General features: G+C 42.2%; 1 protein-coding gene and 1 long non-coding RNA gene across 10 annotated transcripts in view; one reads left to right on the top strand and one right to left on the bottom strand.

The window, feature by feature from the left end:
• Positions 1-24,841, top strand: part of LOC122044945 — a 34,100-nt gene that overhangs the window by 8,468 nt on the left and 791 nt on the right. For 4 of the 8 annotated variants that reach the window (XR_006129857.1, XR_006129850.1, XR_006129851.1 and 1 more), the window contains one exon: positions 3,191-3,642. This is a non-coding gene — a long non-coding RNA (uncharacterized LOC122044945). Of the gene's footprint in view, positions 1-3,190; positions 3,643-5,824; positions 6,198-20,027; positions 20,319-20,409; positions 20,538-24,841 lie in introns of those variants that run through there. The other 4 variants (XR_006129856.1, XR_006129854.1, XR_006129855.1 and 1 more) reach the window with 4 other exon arrangements.
• LOC122044942 lies at positions 358-24,750 on the bottom strand. 2 transcript variants are annotated; one of them, XR_006129835.1, is made up of 4 exons: positions 24,073-24,750; positions 21,505-21,744; positions 565-702; positions 358-413 (listed from the first exon to the last, which is right to left on the bottom strand). XR_006129835.1 is itself a non-coding variant. In XM_042604974.1 (3 exons), the coding sequence occupies exons 1-2, from the start codon at positions 24,480-24,482 to the stop codon at positions 21,699-21,701; spliced, it is 456 nt and encodes a 151-aa protein (XP_042460908.1). In that variant the 5' UTR covers positions 24,483-24,733; the 3' UTR covers positions 440-702; positions 21,505-21,698. The 2 variants fall into 2 exon arrangements, 1 of the variants encoding a protein (XP_042460908.1); XM_042604974.1 differs by lacking the exon at positions 358-413 and having other exon boundaries at positions 440-702; positions 24,073-24,733.

Below are 24,841 nucleotides of genomic sequence, written 5' to 3'. Positions count from 1 at the left end.
AGTATATCCTCGTAATTTAATGTTCCATAAACATAGTAATCCATTGAATACACGCGTGTCTGGCACGCTTACGACTAAAGATGTTTGCCAATCAACACAGACCATGTTCCATGTAGAAACTCTACTCTGATTGTGAATTTTAAACTCACAAGATCTAGTGAATTTTTTTTTTAAAAAAAAATCATATATGCAAGTGCCAATATATTAGTGATAGCAAACCAGCATCATAGCTATCGACTTCAATTTAACTCACTCCAAGAAGTCATGTTTCATATTTTCCTTGTATATTGACTGTAACTCAGTGCTTCTACCAAACATAATTAATTTATATTTCAGTGTTTATAAGACTACATACTATTAGCTTAAAAAATATGACTTAGTAGATCTGGGAGGAGCAGTAGAAGATTTACTATCTGCAATAGAAAGAGAATACTTGAAATACAAAAGAAGAGAAAGCTAACACCATATATTGAAAGCTTCCTAAATGAATAAATTGTTGCAGCTAACATAAGCAACTCGAACCAGAGCACCAGAAATGTAATATGTAATACATTTACAATGTACCTCTGTCTGGTAGCATCACTATTGCTGGATCAGCATCCACAAGGGCTTTAACAACTTCACAGTTTGTGCCCTTCACAGCCATATGCCCCTTCTTATCTGTCCTCCTGGCAAGATGCGGATCCTTTCCAAGCAATGCCTCTACAATTATTAGTTTTATTTAAAGTTTTCATTAGATTAATATTAAAATTGTAGACAAATTATTATTGCTCAACTAATGCATTGGTAGCAGAGTTTAGAGTGCCAAACATGTAGAATTTGAAGTGTAAAAACAAATTGTATCGACACTTTAGAATAATAAGCTCAATACTCATCTACATCATATAAGGCAGTAAATAAACAAGAGTATCAACTTATTTCATTCATATTTCATCTATTTATGGCATAATTAACACACTATTTATAGGATGCAACACCACTCATTTGATATTGGAGCAAACCATTGCATATTGATCTAGCAAATGTTGAAGGTACATAGTAGTCCAAGGAAGGATTGGTATCACTATCGACTGAATTTTAGACCACAAATAATCACACAATTACAAAGAAAAGTACTAGAATTTAATGATCTCTTAGTGTCGTCAGCGATGAAGAGACTAGATCTGTGCCGGCGACACTGAGTAGAGGAGATGAGGGTCGGTGTCGGCAGAGGAAATCGCGTGAGGAAGAGATCTTCTTTCCTTGGCTCTCGTCGGCCGGCGAGGATGGATTGGCCGAGAGGAGGAGCCGGCGGTGCTCTCGTGGCGGTCGGCTGGCGACGCTAGGCAAAGGAAGTCGGCGTTGGTTGTGGTGGCCGGTGGCTAGCTAGGCCACGAGCATAAAGAGGGGAGAATCAGCAGAGGCTCGGACTCCTTGGCCGATCACCTTGTATGTGAGGGAGAAGGCGGTTTTTGTGGCGCCGGTTGGGAAGGGCGGTTAGGTCTCGGCGAAGATGAAGAAGAGGGCGCGTCGGGGAACGACTCGGGCACGCGGGAGAAAAAAAAAAAGAAAACGGAGAAGAATAAAAAAAAGAGAAAAACAAAAGAAAATAAAACATTTCCTCGCTTAAATTGGGTACATAAACAGGTTTCCCCGAGGCTCCGTTTTATCCCCGTAAACTCGTGCATACGAGCTCCGAAATTTTTTTAAAAATTCCGAAAAATTCCCTTAAGATGATATGCCCATTTTTGGTATTTTACAAAAGTTTTCATTAGATTAATATTAAAATTTTAGACAAATTATTATTGCTCAACTAATGCATTGGTAGCAGAGTTTAGAGTGCCAAACATGTAGAATTTGAAGGGTAAAAACAAATTGTATCGACACTTTAGAATAATGAGCTCAATACTCATCTACATCATAAAAGGCAGTAAATAAACAAGAGTATCAACTTATTTCATTCATATTTCATCTATTTATGGCATAATTAACACACTATTTATAGGATGCAACACCACTCATTTGACATTGGAGCAAACCATTGCATATTTGATCTAGCAAATGTTGAAGGTACATAGTAGTCCAAGGAAGGATTGGTATCACTATTGACTGAATTTTAGACCACAAATGATAACACAAGTACAAAGAAAAGTACTAGAAACATGCTTTCACCTTTGTTGATCTCTTAGTGTTTCAAAACATAAGAAGGAGCTAGGACAATGATATACAAAACTTGAGCTTTATGAGGCATTTTAAAAACATTGTAGAATTTAATGATCTTTTACTTACCGTCCTTTGAACTCCAACAACTATTCTCTTGCAGCTTGGTTAGGATTAGGATTGGTAATTCTTTTAAGTTCACTCTTGCAGATTGATTTCTTTGCTCCTTTATTTGATTTTTGACTCATCAGAACAGATTTAGGAGTTGGCGAATCAATTTCTAATTTCTCACATTTCTTACTGGGAAATTTCTGAATAACAATAGGTTTTGTTAAGAGGGATTTGGATAGGACGGCCATCATTGCTTCCGTCGGCTAGTTGTGGTGTAGTCTTTTGTGTTAGTACTGTCTTTTTCTTGGAGTAGGTCTCGGTGCGTTCTGGAATATGCTTTTGATATGCAATGTGGTGATGTTTTTTCTGGATTCTTGAACAGATGTTGGGTTTTCTGAGTTTGTTCTTGATGAACATCTAGATGATGGTATTGGATTTCTGCAATTGTAATGATATATGCTTTGATGATGGAGTGGGAGTTTGAACAGGTGTTGAGTTTTTCTGCATTTGTGTTGATGAACGATCTGGAGAAGGAGTTGATAGTGAAATGGGTGTGGAGTTTTCTGCATTTATGTTGATGAACAATCGGATGATGTTGTGGGTTTGTGAACAGGTGTTAGGATTCGGTTTTGGTTTTTTTTGTGTGCTTGGTTGTGGTTTTGGTATTTATGTTATGAGAGCATCTCGGGTTTGATAGCAAATGAAGATGGTGAGGATTTGGAATAGTTTTGGGTTTGAATTGTGATTTGTTTGTAAGGATCGGAATTTGCATTATTTTAGTAAATGTTTTTTTTTTACTTACCTACTGATGCTTTGATTGTATATGTATGATTAGCAATACCAAATAGATCACCTTATGTTAGTAGAAGAACTATGCATGATTACTTGTGTGTTTACATATGATTAAATCGAGTTTCTCTATTTATCTAACTAATTATAGACATGGGCATGAGCGGTGATAGTATGGGATGGCTGTCATGGGGAGGACCCTTCCAAACATGAATGATAAAGAAATGTAGAATGGCTACGGATGGACAATTTATATTCTCCTAAGAGGTACCTCTCAATGGATCATGAATAAGGACCAAATGAATGTGCGCTAATAAAGGTTGCCACAATTGCCTCATGTTGTTATCCATTTATGCTATGTTGAAGTTATATTGTGAATTGCCTCATGCTTACTAACAGTTCTGTCTTATGAATTGCATCATGTTATTACCCATTAGGCTAAGTTAAAGTACTGTTGGAAATTGCTTCATGCTAAGCATGCTGAAATTTGGTTGTGAATTGTTGTAGATTTACAATGTTCAAGTTCTGTCCTATGAATTGCCTCATGTTATGTTCCAATATGCTATGTTGTAGTTCTATATTGAAATCACATCTTATTTATTACGTTGAGGTTCTGCTTTGTGAATTTCATCATGTTAATCCTGTACGATAGGTTGAAATTGTTCATAACTTTTACTTAGACTTGCTCTTGTGGACATTGAAGTTATGTACGAGCAGTAGCCATTTTTTCTAGCACTGTTTTTGTTTTGCTTCTCCTATCACTGTATGGTATTTGTTAGAATAATTATAGGGGTATTTTTATCTTTTGGTATATATCTTCTTTTCTATATAAAGACCTAACTCGTGGTTCTCAAGACACGAGAATTGAGATTTTACTTTGTACATGGTATCAGAGCCAAATTAAAACCCTAATTTCTTTCCTTTACCCCGCGCAGTCTTTCCTCTGCCCGCGCCGTCTTTCTATCCAGCGCTGTCCTCGCTTCTAGATCCCGCATCGCGGCTGCAAGACCTTCTCGACGCCGCGCTGCCTCAGCCCAACACCGCCTCCGCCTTCGCCAACACAAGGATCGACTGGAAGTCTGCGATCCCTTCTCCTTCGACCTCTGGGATCCCTTCCAAGGCTTCCCCTTCTACCTCTCTACCTTGGCGTAGTTCTGCTTCTGCATCAGCGCCCACCCCAAGTTCACCAGAAGTCTAGTGGCTTCCTGCTCCAGCGTCACTTGGAACTTCCTCCCCTGCGATCGCGCCGTCTTCGTGCGCTTCCGGTTGAAGGCGAGACCCTTTTTCGACGCAGGGCTGAGGTTGCCATATTGAGGAGCCGAGGAAAAACCAGCTTGGTCACCGGTGGTGGCGCTGGCACGGCAGGAAAGCTTCGCTTCGAGGTCCCGCAGCATCTCCTGCGCTCTCTCGAAGGCTTTGAGGTGCGAGTCGGCCCCACGAAGGCTGTCCGCCGCTGCTGGTCGCACCTGCTTCAGGGTCCTTCGCCGCCGCTGCTGGTCGCACCTGCTTCAGGGTCGCAAGCTCAGTTTATCTATTCATGGCTACATCTGGCCCCCCAAAGCCAGATATTTCAATCTTTACCAACCATATTACTGCACCTCTTTCTTCTGAGCAGTTGGATGGTAAAAATTATATCTCCTGGGCATCTCACATTGAACTTTGGCTCGTTGGACAGGGGTATGAGACACATCTCACTCAAACTGAAGAAGATGTTCAAGACGTCGATCGTCCTCTGTGGAAGAAGGTTGACGCTCAGTTGTGTTGTATTATCCGAGCCACCATCCATCCATCTCTCAGGGATGTCTTCCGTACTCACAAAACCTGTAAAGCTGTTTGGACACAGGCTCAACAACTCTTTACAAACACCTCTCGGTGACTCTATCAAGTTTGTGAAGATCTCATGACCATCCTCAGCGCTCATCAGATTAAGGATTCAATGTCAACTTATCTAGGTTCAGTCTCTAGTCTTCTTTGTGATTTCAATGAACTGCTCCCACCTGCGGCTAATCCTGCTGAAGAGCTTGAAAATCGGAAGAAATTTTTTATGTCTCTGGCTTTATATGGTCTGCCCACAGAATATTCTCATGTTCGTGATCAGATCCTGAGTAGCCCCACAGAAGCTACCATGGACAATACCTGGGCGACTCTTCTCCGTGTCCCGGCCAAAGTCTTGACGATACCTGTCGACTCGTCAGCGTTGGTCTCTCGACACAAAGGACCTCCACCTCGCAAGGGTGGCAAAGGACGCCCTTGGTGTGATCATTGCCACAAACCGGGACATATGATTGATAAGTGCTGGAGTCTGCATGGTCGTCCTCCTCGTGCTGCTCAGATCGTTCAGAGTTCTGTTGCTTCTTCCGCTTCCACTTCATAGTTACCACCTGATTCGACTCCAACACCTTCCTATACTGACTTTCTGAAATAGTTTGAGGATCGTCAGGCTTCTGGTTTCACTGTTACCATTGCACACGCTGGTACTTCCTTTGCTGGCATATCTCGTTCTTTGGGTCCTTGGGTTCTTGATTCTGGGGCCACCGATCATATCACTGGTAATAAATCCCTATTTTCCTCTCTCACTACTTCTGGTACTCTACCAATGGTCACCATGGCTAATGGTTCTCAAACTCAATCCCAGGGTATTGGTATTGTTCATCCTTCTTCATCTCTTTCCATTCATAATGTTCTTTATGTTACCGGCGCTCCATTTAATTTATTGTCAATAAGTCAACTTACTCGATCTCTTGATTGTGTCATTTCTTTTACTAACACATCTGTTTCCTTACAGGACCGGAGTACGGGGAGGATGATTGGCTTCGGATGTGAATCCCATGGCCTATATCGACTTCAACAACCCTCTTTTGTTGGTTTGGCGGCGGTATCTCCACTACTTATTCATGCTCAGTTGGGACATCCAGGTCTTCATAAATTGAAACAGTTACATCCTAGTCTTTCTCACTTAGAGTCTTTATCTTGTGAGTCGTGTTAATTAGGTAAGCATGTTTGTAGTTTTTTTTCTCCACGCATTGAGAGTCGGGCTATGTCTCCTTTTGCTTTGGTTCATTCTGATGTTTGGGGTCCGAGTCGTGTTTCTTCTACAATGGGGTCAAGGTATTTTGTTACTTTTATAGACGATTTTTCCCGTTGTACATGGTTATATCTGATGAAGGATCGTTCAGAATTGTTTTCTATTTTTGAATCCTTCTTCCTTGAAATAAAAACTCAATTTGGTACTTCCCTTCGAACTTTGCAAAGTGATAATGCACGCGAGTATTTGTCTACTCAGTTTCGTAGCTTCTTGGCATCTCATGGTGTGTTGCATCGCACGTCTTGCCCTCATACCCCTCAACAGAATGGGGTTGCAGAATGCAAGAATCGTCATCTTCTTGAGACCACTCGGACTCTTCTCCATTCTCATTTCCCTCATCAGTTTTGGGGTGATGCCGTACTTACTGCGTGTTATCTCATCAATCGCATGCCTTCAACCACTCTCCAGGGTAAAATACCTCATGAGGTACTTTATCCGCATCGGTCCCTTCATCCTCTACCACCCTGTCTTTGGTTCAGATGTTTTGCTCATGCTCTCGATCCCAGATTGACAAACTCTCTCCCGCCTCATAAGTGTGTGTCTGGTACCCACTATTCGTAAAGGGTACAATGTTATTCCCTACTCTTCGCTTGATTTCATCCTCACGATGTCACGCTCTTGAGTCGGTTTCTTTTTGGTCCTTCCACTTCACAGGCGAGGTTTCTCCCTCCACCGCACCAATAACTATCTTTTGTCCTCCGGAGGTGCCTCTATCATCTCCACTCGCCTCCTTTTAGAGGTTTATCAACGCCGTCCCTGCTCGCTTGCCACCACCAACACCGACATTGCGGGCACATCTGAGCCAAGTCCTTCGCCGCTTCCTCCCCCCATCTCCCGATTCGATGTTCCTATCAGACTTGAAGGGTATACGCTCTACTCGTAATCCTTCACCTCACTATATTTCTTTAAGCTATCATCGTCTTTCACCATCCTATTATTATTGTCTGCCTTCCTTGTCGTCTGTTTCTCTTCCAAAGACTGCAGGTGATGCCTTTGCCCATCCAGGATGGAAACAGGCTATGCTTGATGAAATGAGTGCCTTACAAAGCAGTGGGACTTGGGACCTCGTTCCTCTATCTCCCGGAAGTCGTGGTTGGTTGTCGATGGGTGTTTACGGTGAAAGTTGGTGTAGACGGCACGGTTGATCGACTTAAGGCTCGTCTTGTCGTTAAAGGCTATACTCGGTATTTGGATTGGATTATGGAGATACTTTTTCTCCTGCCAAGATGTCTTCTGCGCTCTTTTTCTATCTATTGCATCGCCATTGGCCCCTTCATCACTTGGACATCAAAATACATTCTTACATGGTGACCTACTCGAAGAAGTCTATACGGAGCAACCTCCGTGTTTTGTTGCTCGGGGGAGTCTTCTGGTCTGTTTTCGCATGGAAATCTTTATACGGTCTCAAGCAAATACCAGAGCATGGTTCAAGAGATTTAGTACCGTAATTCAACAGTTTGGCATGACTCTGATCATTCTGCTTTTATCGCCACTCATCTACTGGTTGCATCTATGTAGTGGTTTATGTTGATGATATTGTCATCACTGGTAATGATCATCTTGGGATTTCACAAGTAAAACAACACCTTTTTAAACATTTCCAGACAAAGGATCTCGGCAAACTCAAATATTTTCTAGGGATAGAAGTGACACAGTCTAAAGATGGGATCATTATATTCCAAAGGAAGTATGCAATGGATATTCTGGAAGAAACAGGAATGCTAAACTCAAAGACAGTTGACAATCCCATGGATCCTAATGTCAAGTTCCTACCAAATCAAGGGGAGCCTCTTTCAGATCCTGAACGGTACAGGCGATTGGTAGGAAAATTAAGCTACCTTACTGTCACTCGTCCGGATATCTCATTTGCAGTAAGTGTAGTAAGTCAGTTTCTTAGCTCTCCATGCAAAGAACATTGGGATGCTGTGACTCGCATTGTTCGATATATCAGGGGTGCACCAGGAAAGGGTCTTCTATATGAAGACAAAGGACATACTCAAGTCGAGGGGTATTCTGATGCAGATTGGGCAGGATTTCCCTCTGATAGGAGATCCACTTCTGGATTTTGTATATTTGTCGGAGGTAACCTTGTTTCTTGGAAAAGTAAAAAACAGAATGTTGTGGCAAGATCCAGTGTAGAGGCAGAATATCGAGCTATGACTATTGCTAGTCAAGAACTTATATGGTTAAAACATGCTTCAGGAACTAAGGTTTGGAGAGGTTACACAAATGTCACTCATATGTGACAACCAGGCCACTATGCATATTGTCTCAAATCCAGTCTTTCATGAGAGAACAGAGCATATTGAAGTTGACTGTCACTTTGTCAGAGAGAAGGTCATATCTAGAGAAATATCTACTAGTTTTGTCAACTCAAATGATCAGCTAGCAGATATATTCACTAAGTCACTTAGAGGTCCCCGGATTGATTACATATGTAACAAGCTTGATGTATATGATCTATATTCTTAAGCTTGAGGGGGAGTGTTAGAATAATTATAGGGATATTTTTGTCTTTTGGTATATATCTTCTTTTCTATATAAAGACCTAACTCGTGATTCTCAAGACACGAGAATTGAGGTTTTACTTTGTACAGTATTTTTATTAATAAGTGTGCTTTTATTCTCGGTGGCTCCTCGAACTTGACCACGGCCATGGAGATGGCGGTCCCGGCTATGTGGCTTAGGCCTACCGACAGCTTTATCAGATCCCTCGTTCCTTTTTAGTCAGTATTCACCGTAGAACTAGGGTGGATACATCGTGTCTAAGAGTATTTTTCCTTCTTTCTGCTTTAATGGACTTGAATCTACTTGTATCGGACTAGTCTCTGACTTTTGGCTCCACCAACAATTGTAGTAAACTATAGGTTGGGATCTCCTTAGTTTCAGATTAGTGGATCGACAATAGCCTATAGTTTCAGATTAGTGGCTGAGTCTCGGATCATATTACATTTGAAAGTTTAGAGATGAATAAGTGATAACACGTTGACTAAAGTTAAAAATAGAAACTAGATTCAGTTCATAGAAAAAATTATATTTCTATAAACCACTATAAACTCGGACATTAAGTTCAACTCGAACTCCAAGATGAGTTCACATGCCGGGTTAAGACCTAACATTTAAAAAAATCTAATATTGCAAGTCTAAAGTCAACAAAAAAATCAATTAGAAAAATTAAAATACAAAGGCAACACGTAACACATTTATAAGCATTACTAAATGCATAGAATTTCGTTGAAATTACAATAGAATGACAAAAAAAAAAAGAGAGAGAAGAAGTTTACTCTTAACCTCTCTTTATTATTAAGCATTACATTTAAAGCGGTAGTAAGATATCGCATGTCTCTCTTTATTCTTACATCGATCGTTACATTTAGACAAACATAAGTTTTAATTTATTGTTAAATAATCGTTACATTTTAAAAGGATGCCTCTGGGTAGATAGTAGTCTAACACTATTGAACAAATTTCTTACCAGATTAGTATGGCTAAATTTTTCAAAACATCAGAATTAAAATAACTTAATCAGAAAATGAGCAAGACAATTCAAATATTGGACGAATTCAAGCTTTTTACCACAAGTAAACGCAATATATACGACCTCGCATGACAGGATGGAACAGGACACCAAACTAAACTATTTCATCTACAAACTAAACTACTTTCTACAAAACCATGGATAAACATAAACCGAGACTAGTAGCCGAGTTAAATGTCTCCCTTATGTGCTAGTCAGTATTCCAAAAGCTAGTAGACGTCCGAGATTTACCTCCTCCGTGTTTGTCCTGAGACGGGTTGGCGGAGGCGTTGGGGCGAGCTTATTCGTCTTTTGCCACCATGGATAAACATAAACAATAACAACATTTGATGCGTCATGACGATGCATACATCTGAATTTCCAAATCGAGCTTTCCATCATGACTGTAAAAGTTACCAGGAACCACAAGAAAAACTTGTCTGGAAATATTTTAAATAAAATTTTCCATTGTTGGACGGAAGCCTTAAGCTGAAGCTCTATTCCTGTATCTGTCCTCACTACCAGTTTAGTAGATGTCCTAGAAGGACGAGATTGATTGTAACACACTACTGAAAAGTTATGATATGAACATTTACATTTATCAAACATATTAAGCAGCACAAAGATGTCGCCGTCGTCGTCATTGCTTGCATTGAGCACTAGTAATGGCTCCGCTAGACTCATAGAAACTCGTAGTGGGATATCATAACTGAAGTTGTAAATTGTGAAGTTGTGCTCCGTCGTAAGGTATTGTACCAGGGCTCCATATGGTGCATTGAAATAGCATTCTTTGATAAAGCAAGGACGAGACAGATAGCTACATTCCTTTTCATGGTTTGAAATGAATCCTCAAGATAAGGGACATATTCTTTACATTCGTGGATAGAATGAGAACAACGGATAGATAAAGACTATATTACTTGTTCTAGAGCGTAGTTTCGAATAAATCCAGGAGTTGAGGAGGAGCACCTCCGGCATTTAGGACATGTAACTATGAATCCTTTCTCAAACTGCAAAGTGTCCATTTTAACACCCAACAAAAGATCAACAACATATTAACTCGGGAAGAACCACAAAAGATCAACAACATATAAACTCGAAGAAGGACCTGGTAGATAGGTGGGATGAGATGGCCGTTGCACAGAGCACATTTAAGGATATCGAGTGTTATCCTCACCGTCGTCCACTCTGAAGGACTGGATGAGTTACTCTTCTCTTCCATATTTTCAGTTGAGGGACTGGATGAGTTACTCTTCTCTTCTATATTTTCAGTTGAGTGGTTTGATGAGGTACTCTTCCTTCTTCTCTTCTTCCTTTTGCCACTGGAGTGTTTGATTGGCATGGAGGTAGAGCGATGGAGCACCGTCGTCAATGCAGGAGCAATTAGAAGAAGGCGAAGGCGAAGGCGAGAAGAATGTGTAAGCGAGAGGAGAGGCAGTTTACAAGCCGAGAAAGAGAGAAGGAAAGGATTCTGCAACTAATTTAATGTCTCTTTTTTTTGCTTTAATACATCTTGTCTCTTTAATACGTCTTGTGACCTACAGATAGACAGCTTTTGAAATCATTTAAGGCATGTGACTAGATAGCATATCAATAAAATGCCACAGTGTGATGCCGCTGCCCATTCTCATGATGTTGCCTTCAATGTGATTGTCAGACGATTGGGTGGGGTGAGGGTAGGAAGTTAATGTGAAGCAAATGTGTGATGAGATCCGATTGAAGCATACGGAGAAAAAGGTGTTCAACCATCTGGATTCTGTCATCTTGGTCCAAACCCGTAATATTGTTTTAAATCTGATTTAAATTTATTATAAGCTCAAACTGAAATTAAATTGACCTCCATCTACTTTATTCCCAATAAATCCTAATTAACATATATATAAAATCTTAGTCAAATTTGATTAATAATTCTGTTGATCATTTGGAAGTGTATTGTTTAATACAGAACCTGACTGTAGGATATTAATCGAGGCTCGCTTTAGGCATAGTCTATTAAGGCCTATACCTAAGTTCTCAATTTTTATTGGGGTCCATTATTTTTAAAATATTAAATATATTTTTATGTGCTTTCATCTCCGCAGTCTGTCTTGTCAGAAATACCATAGCCACTCGCTTAGACCGACTGCATAGATGAAGGCGTAAACAGTCTCTTGCCCGTTCGACCATTGGAGCATGGACATTGTGGGGCCATTGCCCATGGCGACAGGTGAGCGGAAGTTCCTGCTCATCACAATGGATTACTTCCAAATGGGTCGAATTCGAGCCGCTGGCAAGAATAATCGAAAAGATGGTCATGAAGTTCATCTGGCAACACATCATCTGCTGGTTCGACTTCCCGCGCCGGCTCGTCTCAGATAACGGAAGGCAATTTGCGGTCAGAAACTCATAAAATGGTGCGGAGGATATGACATCCAGCAAGCTTTCACCTCCGTGACCTATCCTAAGAGCAACGGGTAGGCTAAAGTCGCAATCGGGAGATCTTACGAATCTTATGCGCACAATTCCTAAAGAAGGGACCGGGGTAACTCTGTTCCACATGGTGTATGCTTGCGAAGCGGTCGTCCCCGTCGAAGTCGGAGTTGATTTCGATCGGATACAATACTACAGCGAAGACAACGCCCAGCTGAGACTTTTGAAGCTGGACTTGGTAGATGAATCGCGTACTATAGCTCAATATAATCCTTAAAATATTATCATTTATAAAGAACTAAATGTGAGCCTTTTTAGGCATGACACAAAAGAAAAGATAAACCATATTTTTTATACCTAAACTAGAATAGTTGTAAATGATAGAACGGAGACAAAGGGAAAATCCAACAATTTATGACTATAAATACATCTAAATAAAAGTTAAACTTAATATATATCAAGGAAACGAAATGATAAAGGTATCTAACTCATTATTGCTCAAAAATAATAAAATTTTCTATTTCGATTGGACAAAATATGGATGAATGCATCAATATTTGAATTTAATTAATTAAGGAGCATAGTAGCAGCGGAGGATATGACATCCAGCAAGCTTTCACCTCCGTGACCTATCCTAAGAGCAACGGGTAGGCTAAAGTCGCAATCGGGAGATCTTACGAATCTTATGCGCACAATTCCTAAAGAAGGGACCGGGGTAACTCTGTTCCACATGGTGTATGCTTGCGAAGCGGTCGTCCCCGTCGAAGTCGGAGTTGATTTCGATCGGATACAATACTACAGCGAAGACAACGCCCAGCTGAGACTTTTGAAGCTGGACTTGGTAGATGAATCGCGTACTATAGCTCAATATAATCCTTAAAATATTATCATTTATAAAGAACTAAATGTGAGCCTTTTTAGGCATGACACAAAAGAAAAGATAAACCATATTTTTTATACCTAAACTAGAATAGTTGTAAATGATAGAACGGAGACAAAGGGAAAATCCAACAATTTATGACTATAAATACATCTAAATAAAAGTTAAACTTAATATATATCAAGGAAACGAAATGATAAAGGTATCTAACTCATTATTGCTCAAAAATAATAAAATTTTCTATTTCGATTGGACAAAATATGGATGAATGCATCAATATTTGAATTTAATTAATTAAGGAGCATAGTAGCAGCACAGATTAGCATGTTAGTGTTAGGTGTGGTTTCTCTTCTCCAATCTCAACGAACAAGAGAAGCACAGAGAGAGGGAGTTGGAAAAGGGGAATAGGGGAACTAAAAAAAATTAAAAATTTTATTTTACATTGTATGGATATGATAAAAAATTTCTAATTCATATTATTATTAATTAAAGGAGAAAGCATCACCAATGAAAAGGAAACTAACAAGAAAATACTAGGATTGAGAGATAGAAGAGGAATAGATTTGTATCTTATAAAATAACATCTATAATTAAAAATAAATTTAATTTGTTAAAACAAGAGAGTTCCTTTATGACTTTATCAATTGGAACCATAATGAGATTTTTCCGAAGCATTGATTAGAGATGAAGATCATGTAAATCTTTAATCACGTGGGTCCTATTATAAAAATATATTTAATATATTATAAATAATAGTTTAAATTTTTAGAAAATGAGATTGTGCAATCTTTTATCACATAAATCTTATTCTTTTTTATTCTCTTTAAAAAGCAAATAAAAATATATTTAATATTTTAAAAATAGTGGACCCCAATAAAAATTGGGGACCTAGGCATATGCCTTAATGAACTATGCCTAAAGTGAGCCCCGATTAATATCCTACTTTCAGGTTCTGTATTAAACAATACACTTCCAAATGATCAACAGAATTATTAATCAAATTTGATTAAGATTTTATATATATGTTAATTAGGATTTATTGGGAATAAAGTAGATGGAGGTCAATTTAATTTCAGTTTGAGCTTATAATAAATTTAAATCAGATTTAAAACGATATTACGGGTTTGGACCAAGATGACAGAATCCAGATGGTTGAACACCTTTTTCTCCGTATGCTTCAATCGGATCTCATCACACATTTGCTTCACATTAACATCCTACCCTCGCCCCACCCAATCGTCTTACAATCACATTGAAGGCAACATCATGAGAATGGGCAGCGGCATCACACTGTGGCTTTTTATTGATATGCTATCCAGTCACATGCCTTAAATAATTTCAAAAGCTGTCTATCTATAGGTCACAAGACGTATTAAAGAGACAAGATGTATTAAAGCAAAAAAAAGAGAGACATTAAATTAGTTGCAGAATCCTTTCCTTCTCTCTTTCTCGGCTTGTAAACTGCCTCTCCTCTCGCTTACATATTCTTCTCGCCTTCGCCTTCGCCTTCTTCTAATTGCTCCTGCATTGACGACGGTTCTCCATCGCTCGACCTCCATGGCAATCAAACACTCCAGTGGCAAAAGGAAGAAGAGAAGAAGGAAGAGTACCTCATCAAGGCCCTCAACTGAAAATATAGAAGAGAAGAGTAACTCATCTAGTCTCTCAACTGAAAATATGGAAGAGAAGAGTAACTCATCCAGTCCTTCAGAGTGGACGACAGTGAGGATAAAGCTCGATATCCTTAGATGTGCTCTGTGCAACGACCATCTCATCCCACCTATCTACCAGGTCCTTCTTCGAGTTTATATGTTGTTGATCTTTTGTGGTTCTTCCCGAGTTTATATGTTGTTGATCTTTTGTTGGGTGTTAAAATGGACACTTTACAGTTTGAGAAAGGATTCATAGTTACATGTCCTAAATGCCGGAGGTGCTCCTCCTCAACTCCTGGATTTATTCGAAACTACGCTCTAGAACAAGTGATAGAGTCTTTATCTATCCGTTGTTCTCATTCTATCCACGAATGTAAAGAGTATGTCCCTTATCTTGAGGATTCATTTCAAACCATGAAAAGGAATGTAGCTATCTGTCTTGCCCTTGCTTTGTCAAAGAATGCTCTTTCAATGCACCATATGGAGCCCTGGTACAACACCTTACGACGGAGCACAACTTCACAATTTACAACTTCAGTTATGATATCCCACTACAAGTTTCTATGAGTCTAGCGGAGCCATTACTAGTGCTCAATGCAAGCAATGACGACGACAGCGACATCTTTGTGCTGCTTAATATGTTTGATAAATGTAAATGTTCATATCATAACTTGAGGGACGACGGTGAGGATAAAACTCATCCAGTCCTTCAGAGTGGACGATGGTGAGGATAAAACTCGATATCCTTAGATGTGCTCTGTGCAACGGCCGTCTCATCCCACCTATCTACCAGGTCCTTCTTTGAGTTTATATGTTGTTGATCTTTTGTTGGGAGTTAAAATGGACACTTTGCAATTTGAGAAAGGATTCCTAGTTACATGTCCTAAATGCCGGAGGTGCTCCTCAACTCTTGGATTTATTCGAAACTACGCTCTAGAACAAGTGATAGAGTCTTTATCTATCCGCTATTCTCATTCTATCCACGAATATAAAGAATATGTCCCTTATCTTGAGGATTCATTTCTATGTGTCTCGCCCTTGCTTTGTCAAGGAATGCTCTTTCAATGCACCATATGGAGCCACTGGAGTGAGGTTTAGGATTTTAGGGTTTAAGGTTTAGGGTTTGGGGTTTAGGGTTTTTAGGGTTTTCGGGTTTAGGATTTAGGGTTTAGGAGTTAGGGTTAGGGTTAGGGTTTGGGGTTTATGGGGTTCGGGGGTTGGGGGTTGGAGTTTAGGGTTAAGGTTTAGGGTTTTAGGGTTTTAGGGTTAGGGGTTCGGGGTTAGGGTTTATTTCTGAATCTCAACTGCAACCAAATTCTTACCGTATGATTTGTGACGTATCCATCATCTTCCGGATATATGACATTCCCCTTAACGAAGTTATCTTCCATTATCATTTTTACATTCGGCCTCTCGAACCTGGAACCTTGATTTTACTGCCAGGAATGAATGTAAATTTTTGGGTGACTATCCAACCACCAACAAAGCATGGAAGGAACGATTCTTTTTCATTAAAATGCATAAACCCTATACTTGGCCTACTCTTTAGCTCAACGAACTCCACAATCAACTTAAGCTGGGAGACTACAAATCAGAGCCAGTGTACTTGGAAACGACGTTCATTCTTAAGGAACTAATGTTTAACGTCATCTTCTTGGTGGAGAATGAGGCGCTACTTCATCTAGTCGGGTTGAGCCCAAAAAATGTGCCGCTAGCCGGCAGCTTGGGTGAGATTTTCATGTCTAGTAGTTTTTTTTTTGTATTAACTATCCTTTCTTTGTCTTGCAAAGCAAACTTTGTATGACATTTCCATCATAAAAAAACTAAACTGGGAGTTGACTTCCACCAGCGTCCAGGTCATGTCGATGGATAGCTGGGGTGTCTCATTAGATGCTAGTTTCTCTTCCTTTTCTGGTGTCCGACATCGTTAATATCGAAGGGTATGAGTCAGCCGCCAATACCACCACTTATGTGATGCTATATTCTCCGACAATCGCAGCTTCTACCCATGTGACTGATCTAACAAAGTCACCTGAGGTAAGTGCTTCATCAGAGTTTCGCTCTTGGGAAAAAAGGTTAGTCCTACAACAATCATCCCCTCATAATCTTTCTATCCCTTGTGGGAGTCAAGTGCAAATTCATGAAGGCAAGGCCCAGGAGAAACATTATCGTGAGCTTGGAGGCCAAATATCTCCTGTGGACAACCTTGTAGAGGTGACTGCTGAAGAGGGAGCTGCGAAGAATAAGATGATCCTGTTAGACCCCCCGAAGAGCTTGCTTAAGCGCCTTCCTTAAGGAAGAGTGACCCTCCTTCAGCGGGAGAAATTCACCTTGCACTCAAAGACACAGCTCGGGAGATGCGTTGTCAAATGCTGGAGCGAGAGTTTGGGAAAATCCCTTAAGCCACTAGCCAATCGCCTCCTCTCTCCTATGTGCCAACTGGACAGAGGCATTAGAAATTGGTCAAGCGTCTCCTCCTGCCGGCGTTGAACTAGATTCCCTCTCTAACTTGGCCTCTCTCAGACTCGAGGCGACTAGCAAACAGAAGGGACTCAGTCCCTCTCTTGAAGAGAAATTGAAATAATATAAGGAGTATGTGATACCTTCCGATCAGAGAAAGTTGAGCATTCCATTATCTTAAGAATACTCATGTTAGGTATTAGATCCTCCATATAATATTTTAATTGCTTTTCAAGAGAGGGATTGAGTCCCCTCTGTTCGTTGGCTGCCTCGAGTCTGAGAGAGGCTAAGTTAGAGGGGTACCCTGTTCAGTGCTGGCAGAAGATGTTTGACCAATGCCTAAAGTCTTAGTTGGCACATAGGGGAGAGGAAGCGATTTGCTAGTGGCTTGAGGGATTTTCCCTAGCTCTCGCTCCCGTATTTGACAACGCATCTTCCGAGCTGTGTCTTTGATGGTAAGGTGAATTTTTCTCGCTGAAGGAGGGTCACTCTTCCTTAATGAAGGCGTTGAAGCAAGCGCTTTGAGAGGGTCTAACAGGATCAATTTATTCTTCGCAGCTCCCGCTTCAGCAGCCATCTATGCAAGGTCGCCCATAGGAGATATTTGGCCTCCAGACTCTCAATAATGTCTCTCCTTCGTGAATATGCACTTGACTCCCACCGGGAGCAGAAAGATTAGGAGGGGATGATTGTTGTAGGACTAACCTTTTTCCTCAAGAGCGAAACTCTGATGGAGCCTTTGCCTCAGGCGAATCCGTTAGATCAGTCACATGGGTAGAAGCTGTGATTGTCGGAGAATATAACATGAGTGGCAGTATTGGCGGTTGACTCAGACCCTTCACTATTAACAATGTCAAACAAGGAAGATAAACTAGCGCCTGATAAGACACCCCTCCTCTATCCATCGACATGAGCTGGTCGCTGTTGGAGTCAACTCCCAGTTCAGTTTCTTGCTGATGGAAGCGTCATATAGTTTGCTTGGCAATACAAAGAAAGGATAGTTAATACAAAAAGAAAACTACTAGACATGAAAATCTCACCAAAGCTGTAGGCCAGCGGCATATTTTTTGAGCTGAAGCCGACCAGATGAAGCAACGCCTCATTCTCCACCAAGAGGATAGCGTTGAACATTAGATTCTTAAGAATGAAGGTCGTCTCCAAGTATACTAGCTCCGATTTGTAGTCTCCCAACTTAAGTTGACTGTGGAGTTTGTCGAACCAGAGAGTAGGCCAAGTATAGGGTTTAGGCCGTTTAATGAAAAAGAATCGATCTTTCTATTAGGTTCGACAGTCACCCAAAAATTTACATTTATTCCTGGCAATAAAATGAAGGTTTTAGGTTCGGGAGGCTGAATGTAAAAATGATAATGGAAGATAACTTTGTTAAGGGGAATGCCATAATATCCGGAAGATGATGGATGCACCGCAAATCATACAGTAGTTGGGTTACAGTTGAGATACCGAAATAATGAGCTAAATCTTATATGAAGGAGGGCATGAGAAATCTATCAATTGACCATAGAAGAAAGTAGTAAAACTGGGAGGAGGAATGTTAGGTCGATGATCTCGTCGGGGAATCCTAATCTCATGGTCTAACGGAATGGCGTAAAGCTCCCGTAGTTTGGGTTTTGCAGCTTTAGGAAGAATCGTTCATTGAGTCTCATACCACCTGATAGAGGATCTACTAGCAGTTATAGTTGCAAAGGAAAAAAGAAGTGGAAGAGTAGAGAAAATGAGGGAAAAATCTAGTTGAAGGAGTCACAACTTACTCATCTTTGCAGGGATAAAAGACAGAAGATGGAGAAAGGAGAAGAGCGCAAGAATCCAATAGCGAAAGGTAGCGAAAATAGTTAGAAGAAGACTCTAATGGTGGTATTGCACCGTTTCTCTATGTCGTCAATTGTAGGGATCTTCCTACCATCTGATGAGTGTGCTAGACAAAAACAGCCAACATCAAATCACCACCATTAAAAGCTTTAGTAGGGATAACTTATGAGGTGACTTTTCATTCTCTGTGGTATTCTAAAATGACTATTGGATCTAGAAGTAAAAAAGGTGTCACCATACCCTCACCGTTAGATTAATATTGACGTTAAAAACGTCGCCAGTACACCCCCCTGCATTTAAGGTGGTGCGGCGTGCTCGCGGCCTAAAGCGGAGAGCGCCTGCAGCTCATGAAATGCCTTACCACATTAAATTACCAAGCATTTGATCATGTACATTAAATACCGTACCTTTTCTTTTCTTTTGTACCCGAGATCCCACATAACATTCGAAGCAGAACTGAGGCATTACAAAATTAATTGACGATAGTGTGTTACGCCTCAACATAACACAGTATATGAAGAAAAAAAAAGAATTCCAAAAATATAGAGTTCCTGGAGTAATTGACTACAACAAGACAAAAGTACTGTCCCACCTAGAGTATTCAAAAAAACAACAAAGCATAAAGCTTACATATCTACATTAAAGGGCAGATACAGAGTTCTACGAGAAGTAGGTAGGAGTGTAATGGAGATAAACCCTTTATTGATACGATAGAATCTAGAGTTGTCACAAGATCCATTGAAAGAGGTTCACAAAATAAATCATAATTTTTATGATAAATTCTGATGTAAGCCCAACAGAACCATTGGATTAAAGTTTTCTAAGCCTTTTTCAGCAAGTAAGAATTCTTGATCAGACTAGATCATGAAGTTCGGTTATGGAGGCGATTTTAACTTGGTAAGTTGTGTCCATCGGTTTAAGCAAAGCTATCGGTGATATGCCATATAACAATTTCAAGTAAACTCAGACGAACACTATTGTAATTCTGAGTATCAAAGACTCAAAGATATTTTCATGAAATTTATCTGATATATCTCATTGTCTTAGTAACCAATGATTGTACTAATCCAACATTTTCTTAGCCTTTGATATCAATATAATTGATAGTGTTCATCTGATTCAATTGATTAATCAGTAGGGTCAACTTATTTCAGTTAGACAGGAGATAGGTTGGCTTTGGGTCGACCAGTAGCCTTCATCTTAGTTAGATGGCTAATAAACTGATGGAATATGGAGCACGAGGACGCTTTGATATCAAATTGATGTTGCCTGAAAAAAGCTAAGGTATCATATTAATGCAGAACTGATCGAATCAAATTGATGAGATGATATTAAAACAACTCATCTAGTATCAAAGCTACTAAACATCCTAAAATAAGATAATTACCATCTTGAAATATTAATTGTATATATAAAGGTATGGTGATCAATATGATTCTCTTCTTACAACCCAACAAATTCTGACACTAATTTTATGAGTTATATATATATATATATATATATATATATATATATATATATATAAACACTTTGTAACCAGTGTCACAATCTCAACGATGGGGTCAGAGAGGTAATCAAATGTTATTGCCAAGTACTCATTCTAGGAATGAAACATGAACAAAAATGTTTGTTGCGTGCATTTTCTCGATGACATCTGTGAAGCCAGTGATAAAGGAGGCTATGTCAATGACAATGGAAGATCACAACAAATTTTTTGCTTTCACTAACAGTTGGCTTTTGAGCATCACTGATGGTCTCCTCAATAGTCAGCACACAAGTGTAGCCAGGAATTTGCTTGAATGCAAAGAGGACTTGAATGTCATTAAATTGGATGAAAACTTGCTTATTTGGTTGTTTGTCGAAATTAGCATTTGACAATGCACTAGAGACCACATCTAATATTCCAAGGCCTTTCTTTGAATCGAGATAACCGGTATTCTGCACGAACATGAGTTGAATGATATAAATCTGTAAAGAAGGTGTTCAAATGCAGATATGAGCAGATGTGTCACTGTGTGTCTGATTCGTAAGATATAATGGTCTGAAAATTGATTGACCAACACATGATGGTCGAGTAGGTTTATGCATTTCAAGCCGACTTTACCTGAAATACTCGTCCATTTATCGTGTTAACTAGGAGTTATGTTGACTTGGTGTTATATATACCAATTGGCACGGTCTCAGTTATGTATAGGACTTGGTATGCACATGAACGGGTACTATGCATGCTATCGACTATTCAGAAAAATGAGATTTCATCTAGATACACGACTGCAGAACCCTCTCTATTTATATATCATATTGATAAATATGAAATATTTTATATTTATTGATTAGTCCTTGACATTCCCTAAAAATGATTCAAATATATTGATCCTGTCGGGAAGCTGAGAAGACGAACCTGCCGGTATGACGTGTCTGGAGGGTTGACCGCATCCTCTTGACCCGGTGATGAGCTGTCCTCTACGTTGACCAGATCGTCAGAAGTTCTCCTCCGGTCAACTGTACTTGTATCCAGCGACCGGGTTCCCTCGGTCTCTGGTACCTCGGTGCTCGAGGCGAATCCCACAGACATATAAGTAACCGCATAATAGTATAGCAATAAAATGAACAGATACCGAGTACGAGAGCTTACCCTGGCCCGGGGGGGCGCCCTCGGAAGGATGGATGAGCTGGTCATGTCGCTAATCGAGTCGTAGCGGCCCGGAACAATACAGCGGCTCACAGGCCGGCACACGGCATGCAGGCCGGATAATACGAATGACTCACAAGCATAATAATGGTACGAAGAATGGAATACAACGGCACGATGGCCGGATCCACATCGGCTCACAAGCCGAACATAATCTTGGCGCGAAGGCCTGAATAAGCAAACCTAAGCCCGCGGAATTGGGATCCATTGAGGGATTGACCTCCTTGCTCCGGCGAAGGTGGACAGGTGCGTGGCTCGACGCCGGAGCTCCAGTACACGGTGGTGGGTGGCGCCAAGGTGGTAGCCGGAGTCACTCTGAGCAGGCAGCATCCGGAGCCCTCCGCACCAGCGTGGCGCCGACACCCGCAACACCTCGGCGTAGGAAGGGATGAAGGCTAGGATCGGAGTGGCGACACCCGTGATGTGGGCAGTGGCAAGGAAAGGCCGCGTGTGGGGAGCTCCGACCGGTGGCAGCAGCGGCGGCGGCATCCGGAAGGAAATGATGGCGGCGGCGCGGTGCCTACGTCGCGAGGAGGAGAGCAACGGAGGCAGTTGCCGGCGAAGGGCGGCGATGGCCCTGGCAAACAGTGCAAGATGGGGAGGAAGAAGACTTCCTTTCCTTCATGCTGGCGGCGGCCTCCTGAAACGAAAAAATTCCACCGAACATAATCTGTGAACAGTGCTTAAAAGCACTCCAAACCCTCAATGCGCCCAAAAGACAAAAATGCCCTTATCCCTCTCCTTAATCCCTCCCTTGCCCCCACTATCTCCGGATCACAAGCATCCCCTTCAAGTCTAGTCGAAGGAGGCGTGAGTCCGACTGACTGGACAGTCTATTGCAAAGAATTGAACCGCTCTCGATGTCAAAGCCAAATCGCTGAACCAATAATATAATGTCGCTCGAGCGGTCGCTATAATAGTGGTGTCGTAGGAGATGGTAGTGATACCGAGCGGACCAAGTCTGTAATTGGACCAATGCCGAGTGCGTAGCCGCGAAGATACCAACCGGACGATCGAAGTGCTATCGATCGGATGGATAGATGCTAGATGGACGCTGTCGTGCGAGCGATCGAAATGATGCCGATCGGATAGATAGATGCTAGACGGACACTGTCGTGCGAGCGATCGAAATGATGCCGATCGGATGGCTATGAAAGTGCTGACTGCGCAGCCTCAAGAATAGTCCACGGGCGATCGTAAGGTGCCACCCAGCAATCGAGTGAACTAAATGGAATGATGCCGAGTGACCGCATCACTCGAGAGTCGATCGGAAGTGTAGCCCGTGAATCGAAGGCTCGTGGAGGCGAAAGTCACGAGCCGAACGGGCGCATAACCTATATTCTGGTTTGAAACCAGTAGAGATACTCTTTGTTTGCGACCATCGAAGATAGCTCGACCCCGATCGGGGGAGATAAGACGATAATGATAATGTTGCTCGACCGGCATAATCGCTCGACCGAGCGAGATAGAAAATCCGAAGGGTACCGAGTCAGGTGACCGACGCTCTCCGCGGAGATAGAATATCGATAGCTAGTCCATGCGGCGGTCTAACAAGGTTTTATAGATCGTCCGATCGACACGGGGCCTTCGACATTGAGCCGGGGGCTCGAATAAGACATGCCCGACCAATCGGCATGGGGTCTTCGACATCGAGCCGGGGGCTCGGATAAGACACGCCCGACCGATCGGCTCGGGAGTCTTCGCCATCGAGCGTGTGGCTCATATAATATCCGCCTGACCGATCGGCTCGGGGTCTTCGACATCGAGCCAGGGGCTCGGATAAGACACACCCAGCCAATCGGCATGGGGTCTTCGCCATCGAGCCCGTGGCTCGTATATAATCCGCTCGATCGATCGGCTCGGGAGTCTTCAAGATCGAGCGGTGGCTCGTATATCATGGAAACCCGGCCGATAAGCATGGGAGTCCTGTCATGAAATGGTGAACTCTCCGGCATCGTCCATCTTCACGTTCCAGATCAGGCGCGTTCCCACAGACGGCGCCAATTTGATCCTGTCGGGAAGCTGAGAAGACGAACCTGTCGGTATGACGTGTCTGGAGGGTTGACCGCATCCTCTTGACCCGGTGGTGAGCTGTCCTCTACGTTGACCAAATCGTCAGAAGTCCTCCTCCGGTCAACTGTACCTGTATCCAGCGACCGGGTTCCCCCGGTCTCTGGTACCTCGGTGCTCGAGGCGAATCCCACAGACATATAAGTAACCGCATAATAGTATAGCAATAAAATGAACAGATACCGAGTACGAGAACTTACCCTGGCCCAGGGGGGGCGCCCTCGGAAGGATGGATGAGCTGGTCATGTCGCTAATCGAGTCGTAGCGGCCCGGAACAATACAGCGGCTCACAGGCCGGCACACGGCACGCAGGCCGGATAATACGAATGACTCACAAGCATAATAATGGTACGAAGAATGGAATACAACGGCACGATGGCCGGATCCACATCGGCTCACAAGCCGAACATAATCTTGGCGCGAAGGCCTGAATAAGCAAACCTAAGCCCGTCAGATGACGGCTGCTTGGAGGGTGATGACGGCTGCCCGGAGGTGTCGGTGGCTGCGACAGGGGCTGCCGGAGGTGACGGCGCTGGACGCTGGAGGCGCTGGCCGCCGGACTCGGCGGCTGGACGCTGTGGCTGTGGGTGGCGCTGCGAAGAGGTGTAGCAGCGGAGATGTTGCTGCCTGCAGCGGAGATGTTGCTGCCTGCAGCGGAGATGTTGCTGCCTGCAGCAAGGTAGGCTCCATCCGGAGCCCTTCGCCGGCAGTAGTGGCGCCGGCACCCGCAACACCTCGGCGTAGGAAGGGATGAAGGCTAGGATCGGAGTGGCGACACCCGTGATGTGGGCAGTGGCAAGGAAAGGCCGCGTGTGGGGAGCTCCGACCGGTGGCAGCAGCGGCGGCGGCATCCGGAAGGAAATGATGGCGGCGGCGCGGTGCCTACGTCGCGAGGAGGAGGAGAGCAACGGAGGCAGTTGGCGGCGAAGGGCGGCGATGGCCCTGGCAAACAGTGCAAGATGGGGAGGAAGAAGACTTCCTTTCCTTCATGCTGGCGGCGGCCTCCCGAAACGAAAAAATTCCACCGAACATAATCTATGAACAGTGCTTAAAAGCACTCCAAACCCTCAATGCGCCCAAAAGACAAAAATGCCCTTATCCCTCTCCTTAATCCCTCCCTTGCCCCCCACTATCTCCGGATCATATATTATAGAGATCGGCTTGTTATAAATATATCTGATTGAGATATCCTACGATGCACACAGGGGAA

This window comes from Zingiber officinale, chromosome 2B, assembly GCF_018446385.1.
Source record: "Zingiber officinale cultivar Zhangliang chromosome 2B, Zo_v1.1, whole genome shotgun sequence".
Lineage (NCBI taxonomy): Eukaryota > Viridiplantae > Streptophyta > Magnoliopsida > Zingiberales > Zingiberaceae > Zingiber > Zingiber officinale.
The sequence above is the reverse complement of the archived record's forward strand: the minus strand, read 5'-3'. Positions and strand labels throughout refer to the sequence as shown.

Excerpts from the sequence above, each read along its gene's own strand:
- LOC122044942 (XM_042604974.1), bottom strand. The coding sequence starts at position 24,482 with ATGCCGCCGCCGCTGCTGCCACCGGTCGGAGCTCCCCACACGCGGCCT. Across the intron at positions 21,745-24,072 it reads CCGTCATCTGACGGGCTTAG|GTTTGCTTATTCAGGCCTTC; the intron begins GTTTGCTTATTC and ends CCGCGGGCTTAG.